Source organism: Hyaena hyaena, unplaced genomic scaffold (genome assembly GCF_003009895.1).
Source record: "Hyaena hyaena isolate Hyena2069 unplaced genomic scaffold, ASM300989v1 scaffold_95, whole genome shotgun sequence".
NCBI classification, from domain to species: domain Eukaryota; kingdom Metazoa; phylum Chordata; class Mammalia; order Carnivora; family Hyaenidae; genus Hyaena; species Hyaena hyaena.
In genome coordinates this window covers 3,268,742-3,291,171 of record NW_024080727.1, presented here as the reverse complement: position 1 = coordinate 3,291,171, position 22,430 = coordinate 3,268,742, and the positions used below count along the sequence as shown (strand labels likewise).

Sequence of the window (22,430 nt, the reverse complement as noted above, 5' to 3'; positions counted from 1 at the left end):
GCTCAACAACAGGGTTGGGTTGAGAGACCTTATGGGCCACAGAGCTGAGAACACCTCCTAGCTGATCTTCTAGAGGGTAAGTTTGCCAAGCTCCGCTCTCATAGAAGCCAGCTGCATGCCGTTTGCAAGTGGGCCCCGGCCCTCGCCGAGCCTTCTGACGACTGCACCCACAAGAGAGCCGGGGGCACCTAGCTAAGCCGCTCCCGGGGTCCAGGCCTTCAGAAACTCTGTGAGATGGTAACTGCTCATTGTTGGGTTTGGGGTAAAAAACTAATACAGGTGCGCGGAAGGAGTGTTTCCGTGCGAGGCAAGAAAATGCACAAAGTGAGGTGCATCCAGGTGGCTCTGCTGGTTAAGCGGCTGACTTGGTTTCAGCTCAGGTCATGATCTCACGGGTTTGTGAGTTCAGGCCCCGTCGGGCTCCATGCTCACAGCCTGCCTGGGATTCTCCTCTTTCTCTCTCCTTTTTTTTTTTTTTTTAAATTTTTAATGTTATTTTATTTTATTTTTGAGACAGAGAGAGACAGAGCACAATCTGGGGAGGGGCGGAGAGAGAGGGAGACACAGAATCTGAAACAGGCTCCAGGCTCTGAGCTGTCAGCACAGAGCCCAATTCAGGGCCTGAGCCCACGGACCGCAAGATCATGACCTAAGCCGAAGTTGGACGCTTAACTGACTGAGCCACCCAGGCGCCCCTCCTGTTTCTTTGCGCCTCTCCCCGACTTGCATGCTCTCTCTCTATATACACATGTATGTATGCCTCTAAATTAATATGCATATTATCATGTGCATATTAATATATATGTAAATTAATAAATCTGCACCAAGTGACCTTTTGAGTCTCTTCTAACTGGGTCCTGAAATCTGAAGAGGCTAACTGGGAAGGTTCTTGAGGGATCTGGAGAAACCCCCTCCCCCTCATCCCTGCCCCATAGACACTGCCTCCTGGGGGTCTCCTGTCATTGGTGGGCCTACTCTGTACCCCACATTCAGGCCCATGTGGGCTTCCTAGTCCCTGCTCAGATGATCAGGGGGCTCCCCCACCTCCAACACACACACGCACGCACACGCGGAAGCCAGAATGCTGCTCTCCCTAGGGCGGTCTTGGGTCCTCTTAGCTCCACACAAGCTCCCTGTGGGCTTCAGCCCAACAAACACTCAGAAGCAGCAGTTAAGACACACGAGGCTCCGCTAACGTGCTCCAGAAGCACCGAGTCCCCCGCCCCAGAGGCCCTGCAGCCATGCGGCCAGAGCCTCGGAACACGGCCTGCCACGTGGACACGGATGCAGGCTTGCTGGCAACACAGTGCTGCAGAAAGCCAGCACGGAACCTCGGTCTGTTCACAGACAGTGGTTTCTGCTTCCTAAGCTGTCGGAGTCGGACTCAAAGATGCTTCCCAGGAGTCCTGCCCCGGGTCAGCGCCCTGGATGACCAACCCCTCACCTGAGCAGATGGGATTTCACCCCGTTTTGGAGTTTCCTCATCAGCTGACTCTGACTTAACCAACAGGGAGATTATCTGGGCTAGATGTGGCTGACACAGGCAAAACAAATGGTAACGAGAGATTTTCCTGCTGGCCCTGAAGAAGTAAGCGGGCAGTGGGGGAAGGCCCATTCTCCGGAAGGACGGTGGCCCTGCAGCCACAGGGATGAGTCCTGCCAGAGGCCCAGGGCCTCAGAGGATGGCAGTTCCAGGCGACACCTTGATTTCAGGCTGATGAGACAGAACAGAAGGGCCGCACACCCGGGTCCAGATTCCTGAGCCAAGGAAACCGCGAGGGACTCAAAGGAGCAAAGCTTTTGTGACCGTCGGGGCCAAACTCCCTGGTCCCCAGCCGACGTGGTGTCTGACTCGTATCTGCAAACCATCCCACGGCCCCGAGGTCCAGCCTGGGCCCCTGCTCACTGGGGGCCTGGTGCATGTGCGGGCGGCAGGTCTGGGGGCGGGGGTGGGTCTTCCACACAGACACAGCCTGACCCTTCCTCCGGGATCGTTCCCAGTGTGAAGCCACACCTGTCCTGAAAAGTGCTCCTGGAAAATTCCTGAATTGGTCCTGAGGTACTAGCAGTAACCTACCTTCTACCCACTGGAATCCAGAAGAATCTCTGAGCCCTGCCTTAATACGCACCTGGGAAACAAGTCCATGCTCTCTACCTGGACCTGTCCTGCAGCTGATGACCCAGCCACAGAACACCTCCACAGCCTCTTCGGACCCATTCCTCCCGTGGACGGGGAGGCCGTGGCCCTTGGCAGCTCTGACCTGCGCCGACAAGGGGTGCTCCGAAGGACGCCGAGGGAGTGGCCCTAAGTGATTTTCTAAATGTGGGCAAAGCTCGTCTTGCCATTTAAAGGTTTCTGTATAGAAATTATAATAAATATTGTAGAAACAAACAAAGATTACCCAAAGGATAACAAGCAGGGGGTATCATTCAGAGTTTGCTATCGCAAGCGAGTCAGCCATCATCACTTGGGCCCAGGAGGGATCACGGACACCCTCTCATTGTCGGACAAATCTCGGGAACAGAGGGCGGAATGTTGTTGCTGTGGTTGTCGTTGTTGTTGTTAAAAAGAAGGGGTGTGAGGGGACAAATCTGCCAGAGCCCAAAGTGCGCGCATGGGGCCGTGTCCACAGGGAAGCCAGCTAAACCACGTTCCAGATCCCCTGGGTTACTGGGCAAAGCTCCGGAGAGCGTGTTGCTTACAGGGCAGATGACTTGTCAGCACTCAGCAGAGAAGAAACCTGGGGGGGCATCACTGAGGAGGCAGCATGCCGCGGGAAGAGGCCCAAGGTTTGCCCAACAAGGTGCCTGAGCAGTCCTGCTCAAGTTTGCAGGAGGCTCCGGCATGTGGCTCAAGCGCCGTCAGTGCCATGCTGTGGCCCCCAACCCTCTTTTCTTAAACTCCGCACGCAGAAGCTGCGTAGGGGTCACTTTGGTCAAATACTTCACAGAGATGCCTGGCCTGAGGCTCCAAGCACAAACCAGGATGAGAAGATTCAGGGAGATGCGGGGAACATTAAAGAGGCCCCACAAAGGCACTGGGTCCTCCCGTTGGGTTAACCCCCTTCCAAACTGCACCCCCTGCCCCCCCATCTCCACCTGCCGGGCCGCAGAGACTGGCTCTCAGAAGCGCCGATTTCGGGTGACCCAGGAAGGGTCACCAAGGAGGGGAGTCGGGGGGCGGCAGCAGGGGCCCAGGCAGTACGTACAGCATGTCGGGGCAGTTATCCGGCTTGTCCAGAAGGCCGCCCTCCATGACGAAGCGCAGGACTTGCTCGTTGGACAAGCCCTGGTACGGCTGCTCGGCCAGCGTGGCGATCTCCCAGAGAACGACCCCGAAGGACCTAAGGAGAGAGAGGGGCGTGAGGGCTCAGAGAGGGGCGGGCGGGCTGCACCGCCCCTTCCCTCCCCGCATTTCCCCGCCAGGCAGATAATGTTGAAAAAGGAGATGCTGCAACGTGCAAAATAAAGGTGCCTTCCCAACACGCACGGCCACCTTGTACGGATCTTCCTCGGTCTATTTGCCTTTACACTCGGTTCATCTCAGCAGAATAAAGCAGGCTCATCAGCAGCAAACAGCCCAAGTGGCTTCCGACAGGACTGTAGATGGGCCAGGGAAATCCCAGGGCCCCACACTTCCCCCCGAGAGCCCCCAGGATCCTGGCCCTGAGCCGGAGCCGGTGTTTTGTTTACTGGTTCAGCAATAGCGACTTTCCATGAACAAAAGTTTTCTGTACAGGGGAGCCTGGGGGGCTCAGTCGGTTAGGTGTCCAACTCTTGATTTCAGCGCAGGTCATGATCTCACGGTTCGTGGGTTTGAGCCCCGTGTCGGGCTGACAGCATAGCCTGCTTGGGATTCTCTCTCTCTGGCCCTCCCCTGCTTGCATGCATGCTCTCTCTCTCAAAATAAATGAATAAACATAAAAAGATAAAAAGGCTTCTGGGCAAATTGGTACTAAGAGCAACTGTCAGACATAAATAGAATCTTAGCAGAGGAATGACCCACCCAAGGCCCTTTTTAATCTTCAGTGACCTTGAAATAGTCTTTACATCGCACAAGAGACCTAGAAACGCCAAAGACCCAGAGGCCTAAGTGCGGCGTTCAGAGGCTTGGGCTGATGGCAGCCAGCTTTGCCACAAGCCTGGCGCTGGGATGTCACACTGGGGTGGGCCTGGTCACATTGGCAACGAGCCTTGGAGCTCCCAACCTCCATGTCTGGAGGGCGGGACGGTCCAAGAAATGACAAGCTTGGCTGGTTTTACCGACTGCAAGCCTGACCTGAGGAATCCTCTGACAACAGTTTCCTCCCAGAGCCCCTTCTCCGCCACAGACTCAGCCTGTTCTCACCCAGCGGCTCCTGCACGGACTCTTTTCGGCCCCCGGCTGCTCTGTCTCAAGCTCCCGGTCACTTGGCGATCCATAAACTTCTTGGGGCTCAGCCTCAGTTCTGCCTCTCAGTCCTGTTCTTCTGGCCTCACGCAGTCGGGGCCCGGCCTCACTTGAGCAGTCAACCCTCAAGACTAAGTCCTTCCCTCTGCCTCCTCAGGGTCCGCCACAGCGCTGCCGGTCCTCCTTGGCCCACAGTGCTCCTCCTCTCTGGCACCAGCACCTTCCACAGTGCAGTCTGACACTCTAGCTAACGGGACATGTTCACCTTTCTGTGTGGCTCTTCCTTCAGAAGCTTTACACATCTTTGCAGAACCTGAAGAATCAGACCCAAGCCCCTGACGCAACGCCTGAGGCCTTACTTGATCTCTCGCCACCCCAACTCCCTCAAGGGAGTCCCCCCGTCTTCCATGAGCTGCAAGCGCGTCCTGCCACCATGGCCTCCCCCGGCATTCCCGCTGCCTAGAACCCGTCTCTTCACTGTCTCATGAGTGACACTTCATACTTCAGGGTGCCCCACAGCCCCGTCTCTTCTGGCCAGGCTTCTGTGACTCCGACCTGTCAGGGTCACTTCCTCTTCTCCACAAGACGTCACCCCTCCGGGACAGGGAATCGGTCCCTAGTCACCCTGTTCTTGCACACGTGGAGTGTTTCCTGGGCTGCACCAGGTCCTTGTGGTCACATGCAAGAAGGAACACGGCAGGTCATAGGGCCGGCTCCACAAATGCTCTCTTTCCCTGGAGCAACTCGTGTGATGCCAGCATCCCTCGTCAGGGAGGGCTGGCCACTTAATGCTGGAGTCTGGTCATCCTTCATGGGACGTGACCAGCTGAGTCTAACGTATGGAGGCTGAAGTATCTCTACCCGGCACCAAGATGCCCCCCTGATGCCACTAGTTGCCACAGGAGCCATTTAAACATTTATCAAGCTCCTGTGTGCATAGCAGGGAGTGTAGACCTTCCTAAGCAGACGCGCCCAGAGATGCGCCATGGTTTGACCAAGGCCACATAGCCGGTCAGGGACGCTAATATGCAAAGCCTATGTATTTTTCAAAGCAGATGATTTATATTGTGGGCAGTGGTTTCAATGCCTTCGTATAAAACCAAGTCATGAATTCTGTGGACAGATTTCATCTTTAAACACTGGACAGATGTCTTTGTGTGACGTCTTTTCTAATTATGAGCACTGTGGGGCTTTCCCTAAAGAAGGTACAACTTGAGGTGAATCGGCCACATCAGTGCTGTCTCTGCTTGGGGTCGGCGCTCAGGAACCGCACGTCGGCACAGCACGACAGGAGCGTGTCCGTGTCCCACCCGCCAGCAAATCGACACCTACGTGGATCCCCACGCTCCCCACTGACGTTAATTAGAACTAGAGAGGCAAGTAACTTTAAGTGGGTGCAGGCCTGGATATTTGTGGGAGTTTAGAAACCATCTTAGTAAGTCAAGAAATGAAGACTGTTGGAGGCTGATCCAGATGCCCAGGGAGGGCACACACTTGTGTCTTCTAAGCCAAAGGAATCATTTGCAAGGACGCGGTGCTACCAGGGAGCTGTAGGAGTAGCATGCACAGAGCCCGAGGCCCCGGGAATAAAATCCCAAAGGGCAGCAGAAAAATGTGCGAGCGTTCAAACTAGAGAAAAGAGACCACTCCAAGGCCTGTCTCATCAAAGACAGAGGCAAGTGTGTGACGGTGCTATAGAGGAGGGCCCTGGGCGTCACCAGAGGTGGACTTGAGCATCATATGAGAAGAGGCCTGCAAAGAACAAGGGCGTCTTAAGCGTTAGGGTGGCTGTCCTTGTGAAGGAGGGGACAAGCAGTCCTGGAGCCATGTGAGCAGAAGCTCAACTACTAGCTGTCCAAGAGGCCGTGGATGGGATGTGGGTGCTGGACTTGACCTTGGGGATGCCTCCCAAACCTAAGATACTGGGGTCTCTTTGACAAAGTCAAATACAATTCTCTGTATCTCTTTCTAGATTTTCAACTATTTAGGAATACCTGTTTTGTGCTATTGAATCCAATCTCAGGTGACTTCCATTCCTTTGACAGGGATGGCTTTAGAAGCTGGGGAACCTTCCATATTTACCAAGTCCTGGCCTACCCTACCCATGTTGCCCTCAAAGGCTGTGTTAAAAAAAATTTTTTTTAAGGGGTGCTTGGGTGGCTCAGTCGGTTTGGTGACCGACTTCGGCTCAGGTCATGATCTCACGGTTTGTGGGTTCGAGTCCCATGTCAGGATCTGTGCTGACAGCTAGCTCAGAGCCTGGAGGCTGCTTCAGATTCTATGTGTCCCTCTCTCTCTGACCCTCCCCTGCTCATGCTGCCCCCCGCCTCTCTCTCTCTCAGAAATAAAGAAAACATTATGGGGCGCCTGGGTGGCTTATTCGGTTAAGCGTCCGACTTTCGCTTAGGTCATGATCTCGCGGTTCGTGGGTTCGAGCCCCGCGTCGGGCTCTGTGATGACTGCCAGTTCAGAGCCTGGAGCCTGTTTCAGTTTGTGATTCCCTCTCTCTCTGACCCTCCCCTGCTCACACTGTCTCTCTCTCTCCTAGAAATAAATAAAAACATTAAAAAAAATTTAAAAAAAAAAGAAAGAAAACATTTAAAAAACATTTTTTTAAAGCACTGCTAATGCCTGAACACTGAATGGAACGAATATCAAACAGACACTCTTGTTTATATACATATATTACTTGTTCATAATGTCAATGCCATCAAGTGGGAGAAATCTGGCATTGAATACCCTGTATGTCCCTCTGTTGCCACTGCTGGTGGCAACTGTTGCTAACCAGGGTTTTGGGCAAAATTAGCCTGTGAGATATTACTAACTCACTCTAGTTTTCTCTTCTTATTCTGCCTCTGCGGTCCCTGGCTCGCACGGTTTTCTATTTTATCATACTGCAAGCTGACCTCAGAGCTCTGGGAGGTATAGAGGCTACGATAATCAGATGCAAGAACAGACCTTCTCTCCCCATCATCTCTATATCTAAAAATGGTGGTGAGCACTTTGATTTGACAGCAAAGAGCTCACTATCTTGGACAGGCTAACTGCAAAAACAGATCTCATACATGAACTCGAGAGGCAATCACGCTTTGCCGGGTCATATTCAAATGCTATTTCCAATTTGCACCTGTCTTCAAAGTAAGATCCAAGGCCCTTGAACTGTGAAAGGTTCATGAGGTTAAAAAAAAAAAATGATGTCGGTCACTATTTAAATAGCTCCTCGATGTGGCCATCCGGACTGCAGGAGTAAACAAATCCCATTTCTGTAACACATCAGCAATGGGATCTCCCAGGATGACAGCCAAGAAACTAGCTGACGTTCTAGAAGGTAGATGTGCCAGGGCCTCAGCCTGCCAAAGACCTCAGTTGTATTTCGGAACCTGGCCTCCTCTCCAGCGTTGCTGAGGAATCAGAGTAAACAGCACTAGTGAGAGTCCTCTGTATTCCTCGGCTGATCTGCTTTGTACCCCAAGACACGTTATCGTGAAGGGAGACATTGTGCTTTCCAGACCATCCCTGGGTCAACAGTGGTGAAGCTTTTTGAGAAAAGACAGACAGCAGATGGGCCGAATGAGAGAACACATCCAGACTCACAAGCTTTGGGTCTGAAGAAAGCAATGTCTGCAATCTGAAGTTGTAATTAGGTGAGGCAGCCGCACGCACATACTGCGTTACCTATTTGTTGGGAAAGGTAGAAGGAGAGCAGGCGGCCAGGGCAGAGATGAAGTTTTCGGACATGTCCCGGCTCCTGGTGGTCTGTCTCAAGGGCCCCTCGCCGCTTACTGAGCAGCTAAGGACTGCAAGAAATGTGGGTCCTACAAGTTCTTTAGAGCCCGCGACTGCCCACCGTCCTTGGCTAGCCCACTGACAACGGGAGCTCTTCAACCGTGCAGGACTAGGGCCCACACAGCGCTTAGCCAAAGCTGGAAAGGGGGTAACGATGAACAGAGACCAGGAGAAACATAAAGCCCTCGAGACAGAGCCAGTGGGATCTGTGGAGGCTGGAGGGCTCCGGGCTCGCGTGATGGAAGAAGACTCGTACCAGACGTCAGAGTGAGTGGTGAAGACCCCATCCTTGAGGGACTCGGGCGACATCCAGCGCACAGGCAGCAGCCCCTTGCCTCCTTTCCGGTAATAGTCTGTCTCGTAGATATCTCTCGTCATACCGAAATCTGTAAGGTGGAGAGAAGGCACGAGAGTGACGCACTGTGAGCAGCTCTCAGGGCAGAAGCAACGATGTCCCATCACTGCTGCGGGACACCCACAGGTGAGCCACACTCTCAGGAGTCTGGACATCGGTGTTTGCAGTTTGCATGAGGCAGAATCAATAAGGGATGACGGACCGACTAATCCCGTGACAAGTAAATACCAATAAATGTCTGTTTCAAATGTGTTTACAATTTGAGTCCTTTAAAAAAAAAAGTTGGGGCGCCTGGGGGGGGGCTCAGTTGGTTAAGCGTCCGACTTCGGCTCAGATTATGATCTCATGGTTCGTGGGTTCGAGCCCCTTGTCGGGCTCTGTGCTGACAGCTCAGATTCTGTGTCTTCCTTTCTCTCTGCCCTCTCCTGCTCATGCTCATGCTTTGTCTCTCTCTCTCTCAAAAATAAACAAACGTTAAGAAAATAAAAATTAAAAAAAATTTAATTCCAATTAAATAAACAGATAAACAAGTTAATTCCTTTATTCATTTAAAGTGAGAAGCAGTTTACAAATGATCAGGTCTCCTACTTTATCCAGAAAACAGGTATGTGTGGACCAAAGGTCATCTATATGTGGTTTTAAAACCTGGTGACAGAAACAAGAACATGTTGACTCTTACTTCCTTGGAAGCACCACCCCACTGCCAGAGGAAATAACATAGTTTTGCTGCTTAATAAGGGGGAAAATATTGAAAGTACCAATTCATGGGGAAAAAAAGTACACAGTAAGATGCTGGGAGATGCTATTTACTAGGCCCCTGAAGCTATTACCCAATAATGTTTTTCAACATAATGCTCCTAGTCGTTTTTGAAAATTTGTTCCATTTTCCATGTCTCCAGAAGATGTCACATAATTATGTTTGATGGCAGGCTTGCTTTATAATCCTAAATTATCGCTTCTTTGTCAGATTTCGATTTTCCACTCAATCACCCAACCTTTTCTTATTGGGACTCTTCCATTCTCCTTCCCAGGAGGAAGGGCTGCTCTCCTTTCTAAACTGTTCATTCATGTCTCTAACTGTTGCCACAAAGCGGTTAGGCTGCAAAGCAAACACAGGGTATAAAGTTCCTTGGATGTTCACCGCCACAATTTACTCGAGCTGAGCTGAGCGCCCGTCAAGCTGCCTCTGATAAAATTACTTGTCATGTCTGGACTCCGTGAGACACTGGGCATTGGAAAAACAGGGCTTTCGAACCCGTGAAGAATAAAAATGAAGCGCTGAAACCTTATCTCAGAACTGATCCAGTGGCATGCGGATGTGAGGGTTTGCCTTTATGTGCACGCAAAGGAAAAACAAAATATCCCAGAAAAAGAACATAAACTATTTCTTCCTTAGCACAAAAGAAAAATTCCAAATTTTAGGGGCGCCTGGGTGGCTTAGTCGGTTAAGCGTCTGACTTTCGCTTAGGTCATGATCTCGCGGTTGGTGGGTTCGAGCCCCGCATTGGGCTCTGTGCTGACTGCCAGCTCAGAGCCTGGAGCCTGTTTCAGTCTGTGACTCCCTCTCTCTCTGACCCTCCCTTGCTCACGCTCTCTCTCTCTCTCTCTCTCCTAGAAGTAAATAAAACATTTAAAAAAAAGAAAAAGAAAAAGAAATGGTCAGTAAGTGAGAATTGCTTCATCCTTGGCTGACATCTTGCTCTGTGCATAGAAGTTTTGTGACTTTACCCCAGAGGGGGCAAATTTACCTTTTAAAGTCCTCATCTGACTTTCTTCTGAGCCAAAAAAAAAAAAAAAAGGTACATTTTCCTCTGAGCTGAAAGATTCATCTCTAGTAAAATTTGTCANCAGTCTGTGACTCCCTCTCTCTCTGACCCTCCCTTGCTCACGCTGTCTCTCTCTCTCTCTCTCCTAGAAATAAATAAAACATTAAAAAAAAAAAAAAAGAAAAAGAAAAATTCCAAATTTTAGTGTGAAAAATCATGAGTACAAAGGTCACTAAAATGTGCCACCAGGTTAAATGGCGAATATGGTCCTTGCTGATTTGGACTTCAAATGTTAGTGGCACAAGGGCTCTCCCGCCGTGATGGGAAACCAGAAAGCAGCGCGTAGCAGGAGCTGAGCTCCCGCACGTGCCAGGAAGCAGGTGGGAAGCAGGATGCTGACAGCTGTAGGAACTAATACCTCCTGGGGACCTGTCCCACGCCAGACATGTGCTTGGAGTGTTCCTGCACCCGGTCCTGCCTGCCGTATCTCATAGGTCTGCTCTATCAGCATCCTCATTTCAGAGGGAAAGAAACTGAGGCTCACAGAACTCAAGGCACCTGTCCCAAGTCTCATCTGTTATTGGCAGAACCAGTATATAAGCTCAGGCCTTCCTGGTTCCCGAGCACTGGGGAAGGGGGGCTGCCTGGCATCTCCGTGGGAATAATCTGAGTCCTCATGGAAAAGGGGGGGTGGGGAATGGAAAGGGAAGGGGAAGGGAGCAGGGAGCACAAAGGAAGAGTAGAAGGGCGGCCAAAGAGGCTCTTCCCTAGAAACCCTGGAGCATGTCAACGTCTTGGGCTTCAAGGGGCACCAGATGTGTGGATGCCTCAAAGGGCCAAATCCAGGGACACACTGGTGGCTCATGAATGAGTAATTCTGATGACACAGAATGTCTGCTCTATGATATGGCTCCAGTCATCACCTCTGTCTCCGATAAATGACAAATAAAGACACTCACCCCTAATTTGATAATATTTGATATTCTAAAGGGGATACTCCTCATTTACAACTAAAGGACCAAAATATTTCATTCAAATCATAGCTAAAGAAAAAATATATTGCTAAAGAAAGGTGAGCCTTTCTAGAACAGAGCTCAAGAGGTAACCAAAGAGGTTAATTTTATTTTACTTTATTTATTTATTTTTTTTCAGTACTTTGAATATATCATTCCACTCCCTTCTGGCCTGTAAAGTTTCTGTTGAAAAATCAGCTTATAATCTTATGGGGTTTCCCTTGTATGTAACTGTTTTTTTTCCTCTGGCTGCCTTTCTTTTTTTCTTTTTTTAATGTTTTTTTAAAAAATTTATTCTTGAGAGAGAGACACAGAGTGCGAGCAGGGGAGGGGCAGAGCGAGAAAGGGACACAGAATCGGAAGCAGGTTCCAGGCTCTGAGCTGTCAGCACAGAGCCCGATGTGGGGCTTGAACTCACAAGCCGTAAGATCATGATCTGAGCCGAGGTTGGATGCTTAACCAACTGAGCCACCCAGGCACCCCTCTCTTGCTACTTTTAAAACTTTATCACTACTTTTTGCCATTTTAATTATTATGTATCTTGGTGTGGACTTCCTTGGGTTGATTTTATTGGGGCTCTCACTAGTTCCTGAGTCCGTTTCCTTCTACAGATTAGGGAAGTTTTCAGCTATTATTTCTTAAAATAGATTTTCTCTCTTCTCCTTCTGGGATCTCTAGAATGTGAATAATATTATGCTTGATGGTGTTGCTGGGTTCCCTTAACCTATCCTTCTTTTTTATTATTCTTTTATCTTTTTCCTGTTCTGTTTGGTTGCTTTCCATTGCTTCCTCTTCTAGCTCATGGATCGGTTCCTCTGCTTCCCCTCCTATTGATTCCCTCTAGTGTATCTTTAAGTTAGTAAGTTCTTTATCTCTGTCTGATTGGTTCTTTGGTATATTTTCTGTCTCTTTGTTGAAGATCTCAGTGAGATCCTCCACTCTTTTCTCCAGTCCTGTATCTTTCTGACCATTACTTTGAATTCTCTAACAGACATATTCCTTACCGCTGGCTTTTTCAGCTCTTTTGCTGTGATTCTGTGCTATTCTTTCATTTGGGACATATTCCTCTGCTTCCTCATTTTGTATAACTCTCTGTGTCTGTTTCTATGTGTTAGGAAAGTCAGCTACATCAAGGAGGCTAATTTTAAATAGATTTTGGATGTAAAGTGTCCCCTGCAGTTTCTCAGGATAAATATTTGATGTTTTTCTGAGCCATCATCATCTTGTAGTGGGAAGACAAAGGTACTGGTAAGAGTAGGTGCTTTCCTGAATAGCCCTGAGGTTATAGGTGTTTTTATCTGGAATAAGAGATCAAAGCAAAACTGAAACCTAAAGGCTAAAATGAATTTCTAACCAGCACCAGAAATGCAATCCAACTCCCTTCTTTTGGTGTTTCAGTGGGTGGTGGTAACAAGAGTTCTAGCCAGCAAGTTGATCACCGAAGTGTTTAACACACAGGTCAAGAGCTTAGAGGCTGACCAACCTGTGTGTGAACCCCAATAAGTGACGATCTTCTCTCATCTGAGTGACTGCCACCTCCCTGTCACTGCTACTGCTCTATGCAAGGGCTTTACCGTTAGGGGACCTCATGTCTTAGAAAACTCCATAAACCACTGGGAGGACAAAACTCCTTTCAAGCCGGGAAAATTGGAGGAAACATTGGATGTTTGTATGGCAACTTTCATTCCCGAGTCAAAATCACCTGAGGACAGTGCCTCAATTATTTCTGTAACCAATGCTTAGAACTGTTCTGCCAAGAAATGACCCAAGTGACAGGGGAGGCTCCCTCAGGAGCCACGGCCTCAGCTCATACTTGCCCACTGCCTGTTCCTCTGTGGCCACACATGCTCTCAGGACTTGAGCCAGCCCAGTTCAGGTTTGTGACGGACTCTCAATCAGAGACAACCAAGTTACTCCCAAGTACGAGGCTCCGTACTCATGAGATGCACTGGAAAACCTCTTCACAGGTGGGTGAATGGCAGCTCAGTGCCTGAAACGTGTGCGAGTTTAGTTCCTGCTCAGATCTGGAAAGCGAAGAACACACCTCCAATTTTGACCGTGAAATCTTCAGCCACCATGCAGTTCCGGGCAGCAAGGTCCCTGTGGACAAACTTGTTGGCGTTGAGGTATGCCATGCCGTCTGCAATCTCTCCCGCCATCTGGATCATCTTGCTCAGGCTCGGAGGTGCTAGGACTGGATTATTCTGTTGGAGATTAAAAAAACAAAATGTACGTAAGAATTGAGGAGTGCTCCCCACCCCACATTCTTTCAGGGTGTGCAAACCCATCTTTGTTCAGTCTGCACACCACAGGTCAGTTTGCTAAGAAACAGGACTTGCTCAGAAGGAACACAGCATCTGCTGCATGGCAAAGTCATGTGCTTGCTCGCTGACCACATCACACAGAGCTGCTGAGAGAAACACTAATCAGCACAACTTGGGACTGGCGTTTTCTATTTTGGGTAGGGCAAGAATTATTTAAAGTGAAGCTAACGATTTTGGGTATTAAGATTTCTTGATTACTCCCACTTTTATTAGTTTAGATGTTCCTTTTCTTTCTATAGGTGGAAGGAGAGAGAGACTTACGAAGGCTGTGTGGAAGCAAGCAAATGTGCTTCCCAAATCGATGCCGTATGCTTTATTTCTCACATAAGCATCGCTATCAAGTATTTGATCTTTTTCTTTAACTTTCATCTCAAGTACAAAAGTATCACGATGAATATCTGCACCTTACGCTGTGGTATTCCTTGGGCTATTGTTTTCTGTGGGTGCCAAGGAAAACAGGCACTTGCCCATTAAGTCCAGTTGAAGCATATTCTGGCAGGGGCCCAATGCAAAATGGGGACATGGAACACGGAAAAGCATGTCCTCTTTCCAGAGGAGGACAATCTACTGGCTTTGGAATTAAAGAGAACTACCTCCAAATAGTAATAATAAATAATTTATAGGAATTTATAAATTATTTATTACATTATTACATAAATAAATAGTTTAGAAAAAAGCTTATCTAAAACATGTGCCCAAATCTCTCCATCCTAAAAAAATACAAAGCAAATCGGCTCGCCACAGGTTAGATGCTAACCACCTCTTGCCTGTGCTGGTGCAAAATTGATTTTACCTCGGTTTCCCTGACTATAGAGCATCTGCTACAACACTGCAAAGCCACATTGCTCTGATGGGTCCCAAGGTATCACCCTCTCGGCTCAAAGCCTGGGCACCATGGGAAGGGCATGCCTGCGTGGGGTCCGTGCTGGAAGCATGAGCTGTGATCATGCCTGGAAAGCGCCTGCTGGCGGGTTCGGTGCTCCGTGGACGTTGGCTTTGCCAGTGATGCGCTGGTTTCTGCTGAAAGCTGGCTTCTAGAAGCACTTGGGGGTCAGATCCCGGCACATGACGTATGTTTACATTCTGATGAGACTATCAAGACCATCTCTGGTGGTTTAAAATACTTATCATAGAGTTTCCTGGGGAAGTGACACGATGTCCCCAAGGGTAAGCCCAAACCACCACTTTCTTTTTACACGGGAGCCTCTTGTAGAAGAGCTTTTTCCCCGACAGGACCCACCGTTGCCTTTTAACCTTTTCTGTGGCTTTAGATACACATGGTATGCTGGGAAATCTGCAGGTGAGCTGTTAGGTTGATGCTCATAATTCTTAAGCTGTGGGGTATTAAGTGTACGTGTTATATAGGGGCGCCCGGTGGGGCTCAGTCAGTGAAGCGTCCGACTTTGGCTCAGGTCGTGATCTTGCGGTTCGTGAGCTCGAGCCCCGCATTGGGCTCTGTGCCGAGCCTGGAGCCTGCTTCAGATTGTACTTCCCTCTCTCTCTGCCCTTCCCCCACTCGCCTTCTCTCTCTCTCAAAAATAAATAAGCATTAAAAAAATTTTTTTAAAAGAAGTGGTCATTCATAATTAACATAAAAACAGAATCAATAAAAGGAATCGGATTATACGTGTTAGAAGAGAGGGCTGCCATTCGTCAGACATTTCCGAGAGCGGAAATCTTTCATCTGCTTCGAGCTACTGCAGACATGTACACACAAACAGCCACGTTTAGCAAAGTAAATGAGCAAATCCTAACTTGGGGAGAAGATGCCAAAGAGAGTATAATGAACCTGTGGGACAAGCATCCCTATTTTTATCCTTGACCTGAGCTAGAAAGACCAAGTTTAAATCGGACACATCTGAAAGTGAATCTGAGATCTGGAAAAGGGACTTTGAGAAAGCTTCTTGTCCACCCGTCGTATCTGACACACGAGGAGCCTGAGATGCAGAGGGAGCGGCTGCCTGAGGACGGCGGGCCGTTCGCAGCAGGGCGGGGACGGACACTGTGAGCTTCCGAGCATCCGTTCTGTGCCTGCAATCGGGGCCCTGAGTGTTCGTACCTCTGAGGGGTCCCGCGGGAATCTGGTAAGAGGCACAAGCCGCGGCTCGGGCCCCCTGTCTGCTGCAGCTTGTGCATCACGGACGGGAGCCGGGAAAAGGCACCGCGAGCCAGGGGAGCTGGGGGCCACGCGGTAAGGCAGAGGGCGGGGGTGCGTGTTGTAAATCACCCTGCTCCAGCCCTCGGGCCACACTCGGCCTCGTGACCCTCGGAGAACAAGGAGAATCACCTGCCGTGAACGCAGGAAGCCACATGCGAACAGGTGCCCAGAACTAAAATGTATGGAGTGACTACTTGGGAGATGATTAAGGTGCAGATGAAAAGAACCTCAAAGATTAGGCGCCAACAGGGAACGGCTGTAGACATTCAAAAGAGGTTGAGGAAGGGGGGTGCTGTGGGAATAAAAGCAGACACAAAGCCTGCTCACCACGGAGCAAAGCTGGGGTGAAAGTGAGGACCTGAGCCCCACCGAGGCGGCCGAATGAAAGGCAGATGTTGCTGGTGTTATTTGTGAGTGTTTATCTGCCAGTTTATTCTCAGAGTGACTCACTTGCGAGGCGTGCTTCCACGAGCTAAAACGGCCCCTTGTGTGTTCAAGCCACAGACGGCAGCCACCACAGTGACTAATGAAAAACTGCAGAGGACTTCGGCAGGTTTACAAGTTGAAGCTCATAACACAAATTGATCTTTTTTACTAGACTAAGCAGACACTGTGCAGCCGAGGCGATTATCATTCTGCCTCAGCTTCAAGCCTGATGTGTGGACGCAGAGTTTGAGAAATGGGGCTTCCCAGTCTCAAAGGCTCAGACTGTTGATGGGGGGTGGGGTGGGGAGTGAGGTTGGCAGGGTGTGTGCGCGGGAGGGGGTTCGTGAACGAGGGGGCATTTGCACACAGAGCTGGGTGGCAAACCACACCAGCACAAGAATCACGTCAGCCTAACATTGAACTCTGACAGGCTCTTACTGAAACACTGCCTGCCACAAACACAGACCCTGAACTCGTGGCGGAGCCTGGGAGGAAGAGCTGAACACAATGGGGTGGAAGGGGAATCCACTCGGAGAACCAGAGAAGAGAGAGCCATGCTAGAGGACAAGTCAGGGAGGGTTCCTTCCGGGCAGGGGGGAGAGGGCAGGGAAGGCTTCAGGGAGGAAGTGGTGTGGACATGGATGCAGGTCTGCAGGTAGGAGTCAGGGAGCACCCACGGTGGAGGAGGGGACTGGGGGTGGGCGGAATGCAGAATAACCACACAGAAGGGTCAAGTAGAAGGGTATCTGAGGAATGGCAAGGGCCTTGCACAAAAGCTCAAGGTCTCTCTCTAATCAGGGAAATCTTCCATATAAAGGACCTATAACCAAGTACGCAGCAAGAAACATTCAATGTTGAAAAGTAGGTGGGTTTAAAGCCACAGGGGCGCCTGGTCACTCAGTTGGCTGGACGTTTGACTTCGGCTCAGGTCATGATCTCATGGTTCACGGGTTCGAGCCCCACATCGGGCTCTGTGCTGACAGCTCGGAGCCTGGATCCTGCTTCGGAGCCTGTCTCTCTCTTTCTCTGCCCCTCCCCTGCTCACGCTTTGTCTCTTACAAAAAAAATTAAAAAAATAAAGACACAACATCTTCGGTGGGGGGGTGGGGGGAAGGTGTAAAGAAAGAACAGGTAATGTGCGAAGTCGGTGAAAATGTAAACTGACCTCTATTTCTGGCCTTAGAGACCTGAGATAACTTTTGAGATCACCCCGTGTCATCAGCTCCATGATGACCAGCGTCGGCTGGCCCTGGGACACCACGCCCAGCAAGCGTACCTGGGAGGAACGACAGAGAGAAGGACTCAGGGTGAGGGTTGCCAGTGACAGTCCCTGTCCATGCTGCTAGAACTGTGACCTGCAGCACCCAGAGGAGCGGGCCACAGGGCCTCCACTGGCCAGGTCTCCACCACTTCCAGAGCCTTCCTGTGCACACGCATGAAGGCGCAATGGTGAGGTGATGGAGACTCTGTAAGGAGGGGCGGGATGCCAGCCACCCACGTGAGGCTGCTGACATCCTGGGGGGGGAGGGCTCCATGGAGGCGCCCTCCCCGTGTCGGGTTCTGGCTTCTCAGTGCGTTCTCTTACCACATGGTGACAATTGAACTCCTTCATCACTGAAGCCTCGTTGAGAAACTCAATCCGTTCACGCATGCTCGCGGCCTCATTCACCGTCTTGATGGCCACCCTGGTTTCGGGCTCGTCTTTAACCACGCCTTTGGCAACTCCCTCGTAGACCATCCCGAACGAGCCCTGCCCCAGCTCTCGGCTCATGGTGATCTTCTCCCGAGCAACCTCCCACTCATCAGGTACGTACACTAGACAAGAAGAAACCGGAACTGAGACAGGTCAGGCAGGGAGCCCCTGGGCAGAAGGTGCTTTGGGGGGAAGCCGGGGAGTACAAGGTGCCACTTCCTGAAGTCCACAGAGAAACGGTGGCACGGTGTGTCCTGAAATCCCTGTAAGGCAGCCATATGGGCAAATGCCACTATTTCAAGCCTTCAAGGATTCTGAGATAATTTCAGGACACTAACAGCATACAACCACCACAAAGGAGTCCAATTTGAGATGCACTATGTATAGAATTCACAACAGGCTTCGAGACTTCGTACCAAAAAATCATGCAAATATTTCAAATAGTTTTTATACTGACTCCATATTTAAACTGATAATACTTTGGATAGATCGGGTTAAATGAAGTGTATCATTAATCCTTTTTCTTTAAAAAAATTTTTTTTTAAATAGTTTATTGTCAAGTTGGTTTCCATATAACAATCAGTGCTCATCTCCACAAGTGCCTTCCTCCATGCCCATCACCTCCCTTCCCCTCTCCCCCACCCCCATCAGCCCTCCGTTTGTTCTCAGCATTCAGGAGTCTCTTATGGTTTGCCTCTCTCCCTCTCCCCCACTATTTCCCCCTTCTCCCCCATGGTCCTCCGTTAAGTTCCTCCCAATCCTCCTATACGTGCAAACATATGGTATCTGTCCTTCTCTGCCTGACTTATTTCGCTCAGCATAACACCCTCAAGTCCTATCCATGTTGCTACAGTGGCCTGATTTCATTCTTTCTCATTGCCATGTAGTATTCCATTAACCCTTTTTCACTTGTTTCTCTTTTTTTAATGTTTTTTTCTTACTTTATTTTGAGAGAGAGGGGGAGAGAGAGAGAGAGAGAGGGCGCGAGTGGGGAGGGGCGGCAGTGGGGAGGGCAGAGGATCCGAAGTGGGCTCTGCGCTGAGAGCAGTGGGCCTGATGTGGGCCTTGAACTCACAAATTGTGAGATCATGACCTGAGCGAAGTGGGAAGCTCAACTGACTGAGCCACGGCAGGTGCCCCTCATCTGTTTCTTTTATACTTTTTTTAATGTGGTTATTAGAAACACTTACGGTTATATGTGGGGATGGCATTCTATTTCCATTGGTAGCGCTGTTCTAGTTTAGACATGTGTCCCCGGCCTCACCAAAGCCCCTGGGGCGTCTACAGAGGTACAGAGCTACTGAACTCTGGCATAAGGAGCATCAGTGGTGAGCAAGGGGAGGGACAGCTGATAACCCCAGGGCCCCCACCTGCGCTCCGTCAACTCAGGGACCTCCCACAACTGGGAAGAGGGGCTAGGAGGTGGGACATGGTAAGACAGAGCTTGAATATGACTTCTCCAGCCCAGACTTTCAGTTAATCTGCTTTCAGAAAACAAGTAAGTCATTCCAGGCAGGCAGGAAAGGGAAAGAAAGAGGAATGGGGGAGAAGAGAGGTAAGACAGAAAAGAAAACAGTATAGAGGATCCATCCCACAACTCAGATGGACAGAATGGGGGGAAAAAAAAAAGCAACCTATTCCATTAGCTCCCTAAGAAATTTCAATTATAACCACATCCTTCTAATGCTGGCTGTGCCTCCATCCTTCCCTGAGAGGGAATTCCCAGCAGCCTCCACAGCGTGCTAGGAAGGGGTCTCGGCTCAGAAATGCATGACTGGGGTGCTGGGCTGGTGTCTGTGTTTGCTTGTATGCTTTTGGACGTTAACCTTGCGCTTACGGCTGGATAAGAGAAACAGAGGCTGACAGCCATACTCTAACACCCTCGGGTCCCCTGATTTTACCTTTCAGTGATGTCTGGAAGGAATGATGTCTATAAATAAAAGGAGATACCACCAACTTACACCACGGAGGCGTGTCCAACATGGCCTATGTTCATCAATCTAGAATTTTCTTTCACATGTACTTTCGTATTTCCCATTCCATATGTAGTTTAGGAATTTCATAAGTGGAGGTCTACCCTCTATGTGGCTTAGATGCCACACAACCCTGAAGAAGAGGCTGAGGCTTGCTTAGGAGGGTAAGTATGCAAGACAAACCAGTAGATAAGGCTCTTCACAATACCCCTCAGAAAGTATAAAGAGAAACTGTCTGTATCCACTTATCTCTGAAAATCTGGGCTTGCTTTTAATCAGAATTAACTTCGTAGCACACCACAAAACACGGAGTTAAAACCAATCCCATTGCTTCCTTGGGAGGTCCCCGAAGTCAATACTTGCAATCTTTTTCTCTAAATTCAATCCAGCAGCTCTGACGCGAACTAGCAGGTCCTAAGCTGTGCTAGCCGACAGCGGGTTACATGCACAATGTTATCAGCACTTCCCTAGAGGGGATTTTCGGTATATTCTGGAGAATGGTGACATGCAGAATAGCTTCTGGAAAAAGAAGTTTTTAAAGCATTTTCGAACTGCAATGTCATTTTGTCACCCCTCGAGGAGACTAGCTATAAGGTTCTTGTCAAAAAGGCTGAATAAATTAAGTTCAAACGAGGTGACCGTGTTCCTACCTGTTGTTGGCCTGCGTGACAATGCGTTTGGTTTTTATTTTATTTTTAAAGGAGAATCAAAGCATATTATGAGTGTAGTTCTGGAAAGATACAAAATTTGAATTCAAATCACCATTAGAGTCTGCTTTTATTGTATTAATGCTCTTTCTAAGCTTCCTGGACACTTTATAGTCAAAACTACAAAATGCCAGTCTTCTGTGCTTTATTTCCAAGCAGAGCAAATTCTCTGGAATAGCCTTATTCCACCTCTACAGAGAGGGAAAGTGGCCTTGCATTACCTCCATGAATTCCATTAACTGTGTGACGACTCCTTATCAGACTTTAAAAAAAAAAGCTATTATTTATATAAGTAATGCATAAAAATCTTTTTGCTTTAAAAAAATTTTTTTAATGTTTATTTTTGAGAGAGAGAGACACACACACACAGAGTACCAGTGAGGGAGGGGCAAAGAGAGAGGGAGAATCCAAAGCAGGTTCCAGGCTCTGAGCTGTCAGCACAGAGCCCAACATGGGGCTTGAACCTGTGAAACATGCACAAGATCATGACCTGAGCCGCAACTGGATGCTGAACCGACTGAGCCACCTGGCATCAGAGTTTGCTTTTTTTTTTTTTTAAATAAAGAAGAAGATACTATCCGCAATTACTATTTCAAATTTGGTGTGTATCCTTCTAGAATGTTCTCTATGTCTTATATACCTACATACATTATATAAAGGAGTATAGAAGTGCATGTGTAAGTGTATGTACATACATACATATATACCTATTAAAAATTCAACTTTGTGGGGTGCCAGGGTGGCTCAGTTGGTTAAGCGTTTCACTCTTGATCTTGGTTCAGGTCATGATCTCAAGGTGCGTCGGATCGAGCCCCATGTGGGGTTCTGTGCTGACAGTGTGGAACCTGCTTGGGATTCTTTCTCCCTCTCTGTCTGCCCCTCCCCTGATCATTCTTTCTCCCTCTCTCTCAAAATAAAAAGAAACTAAGGACATGAAAAAAATACAACTTTGTAAGACTTCCACGGAATCAGGAAGAATGTCATTATTCTGCACTTGATTCCTATGCAGGGGAAGGCTTCTGATTGACCTTACTGTAAACAGGACTGAATTAGATAGAAATTATTAGAGAAATCATAAGAGAACTTCACACGTTTATATAGTGTTTTTAAAGCATCAGAGTGTTTTCTGATGTCTTCCGTTTGCTCAGGGCGATCAATCAGAATAATCACGACACCATTTCACACGGCCTGCACACCTCCTTTCACTTCACCCAAAGCAAGAAAGAGGCATGCACTGTTTCTGAACACACCTCCCCGGTTTCACGCACTCATTGGTTCATCTGGTGGACCCTCGCACCCCCCCTCCCAGGGGGTCGGCCTCCCTGCCTGTCAACAAGATGCCGGAGACGATGTTATCCTGACACGTCAACCACGTAGTTATGTGGCCTGGGCACGTTTCTCCTCTGAACCTCAGTGCCTCACCTACAGACAGGCAGGCCTAAGCCAAGCCACCTTCCAGGGACTTGGGATCAAAGGGGACTGCGTTCGAGAAGGCCCCCGGCAAGTGCCAGTAAATGGGGCCAGTACCACTACAGCCCAGGACCAGTGCCCGGCCTGGACTTACTTTTGAAGGTTTGGATTCAGGTACAAGAGGGAGAAGAGATAGCAAACAAGGGAAAAAAGAAATAACCATCGAATATACCCCAACTGTCAAGGCAGACCTTCTCAGTCACTTAACTAAATGGCCCTCGTGAGTTATTACCCAAGGGGGTGTGATTGGCCCATGAGGGGATAAATCTGTAGGAGCCTGGTCAGGAGGGAATGAGCGGAAAAGCTTCAAGATGGAAAAATACAGAGAAGCCCTGAGTGATCAAAGACTGTTAGGCGACATGAAACTCA

The 22,430-nt window shown here is 49.2% G+C and overlaps 1 protein-coding gene across 2 annotated transcripts in view; it reads right to left on the bottom strand.

Moving 5' to 3' along the window:
• The window catches only part of IGF1R (insulin like growth factor 1 receptor), a 307,618-nt gene that overhangs the window by 11,689 nt on the left and 273,499 nt on the right, over nt 1-22,430 (bottom strand). For both annotated transcript variants that reach the window (XM_039235040.1, XM_039235041.1), the window contains 5 exons: nt 17,804-18,033; nt 17,384-17,494; nt 13,355-13,514; nt 8,433-8,562; nt 3,210-3,344 (listed from right to left, as the gene is read on the bottom strand). In XM_039235040.1, coding sequence (XP_039090971.1) covers nt 3,210-3,344; nt 8,433-8,562; nt 13,355-13,514; nt 17,384-17,494; nt 17,804-18,033 — 766 coding nt within the window. The remainder of the gene's footprint in view (nt 1-3,209; nt 3,345-8,432; nt 8,563-13,354; nt 13,515-17,383; nt 17,495-17,803; nt 18,034-22,430) is intronic.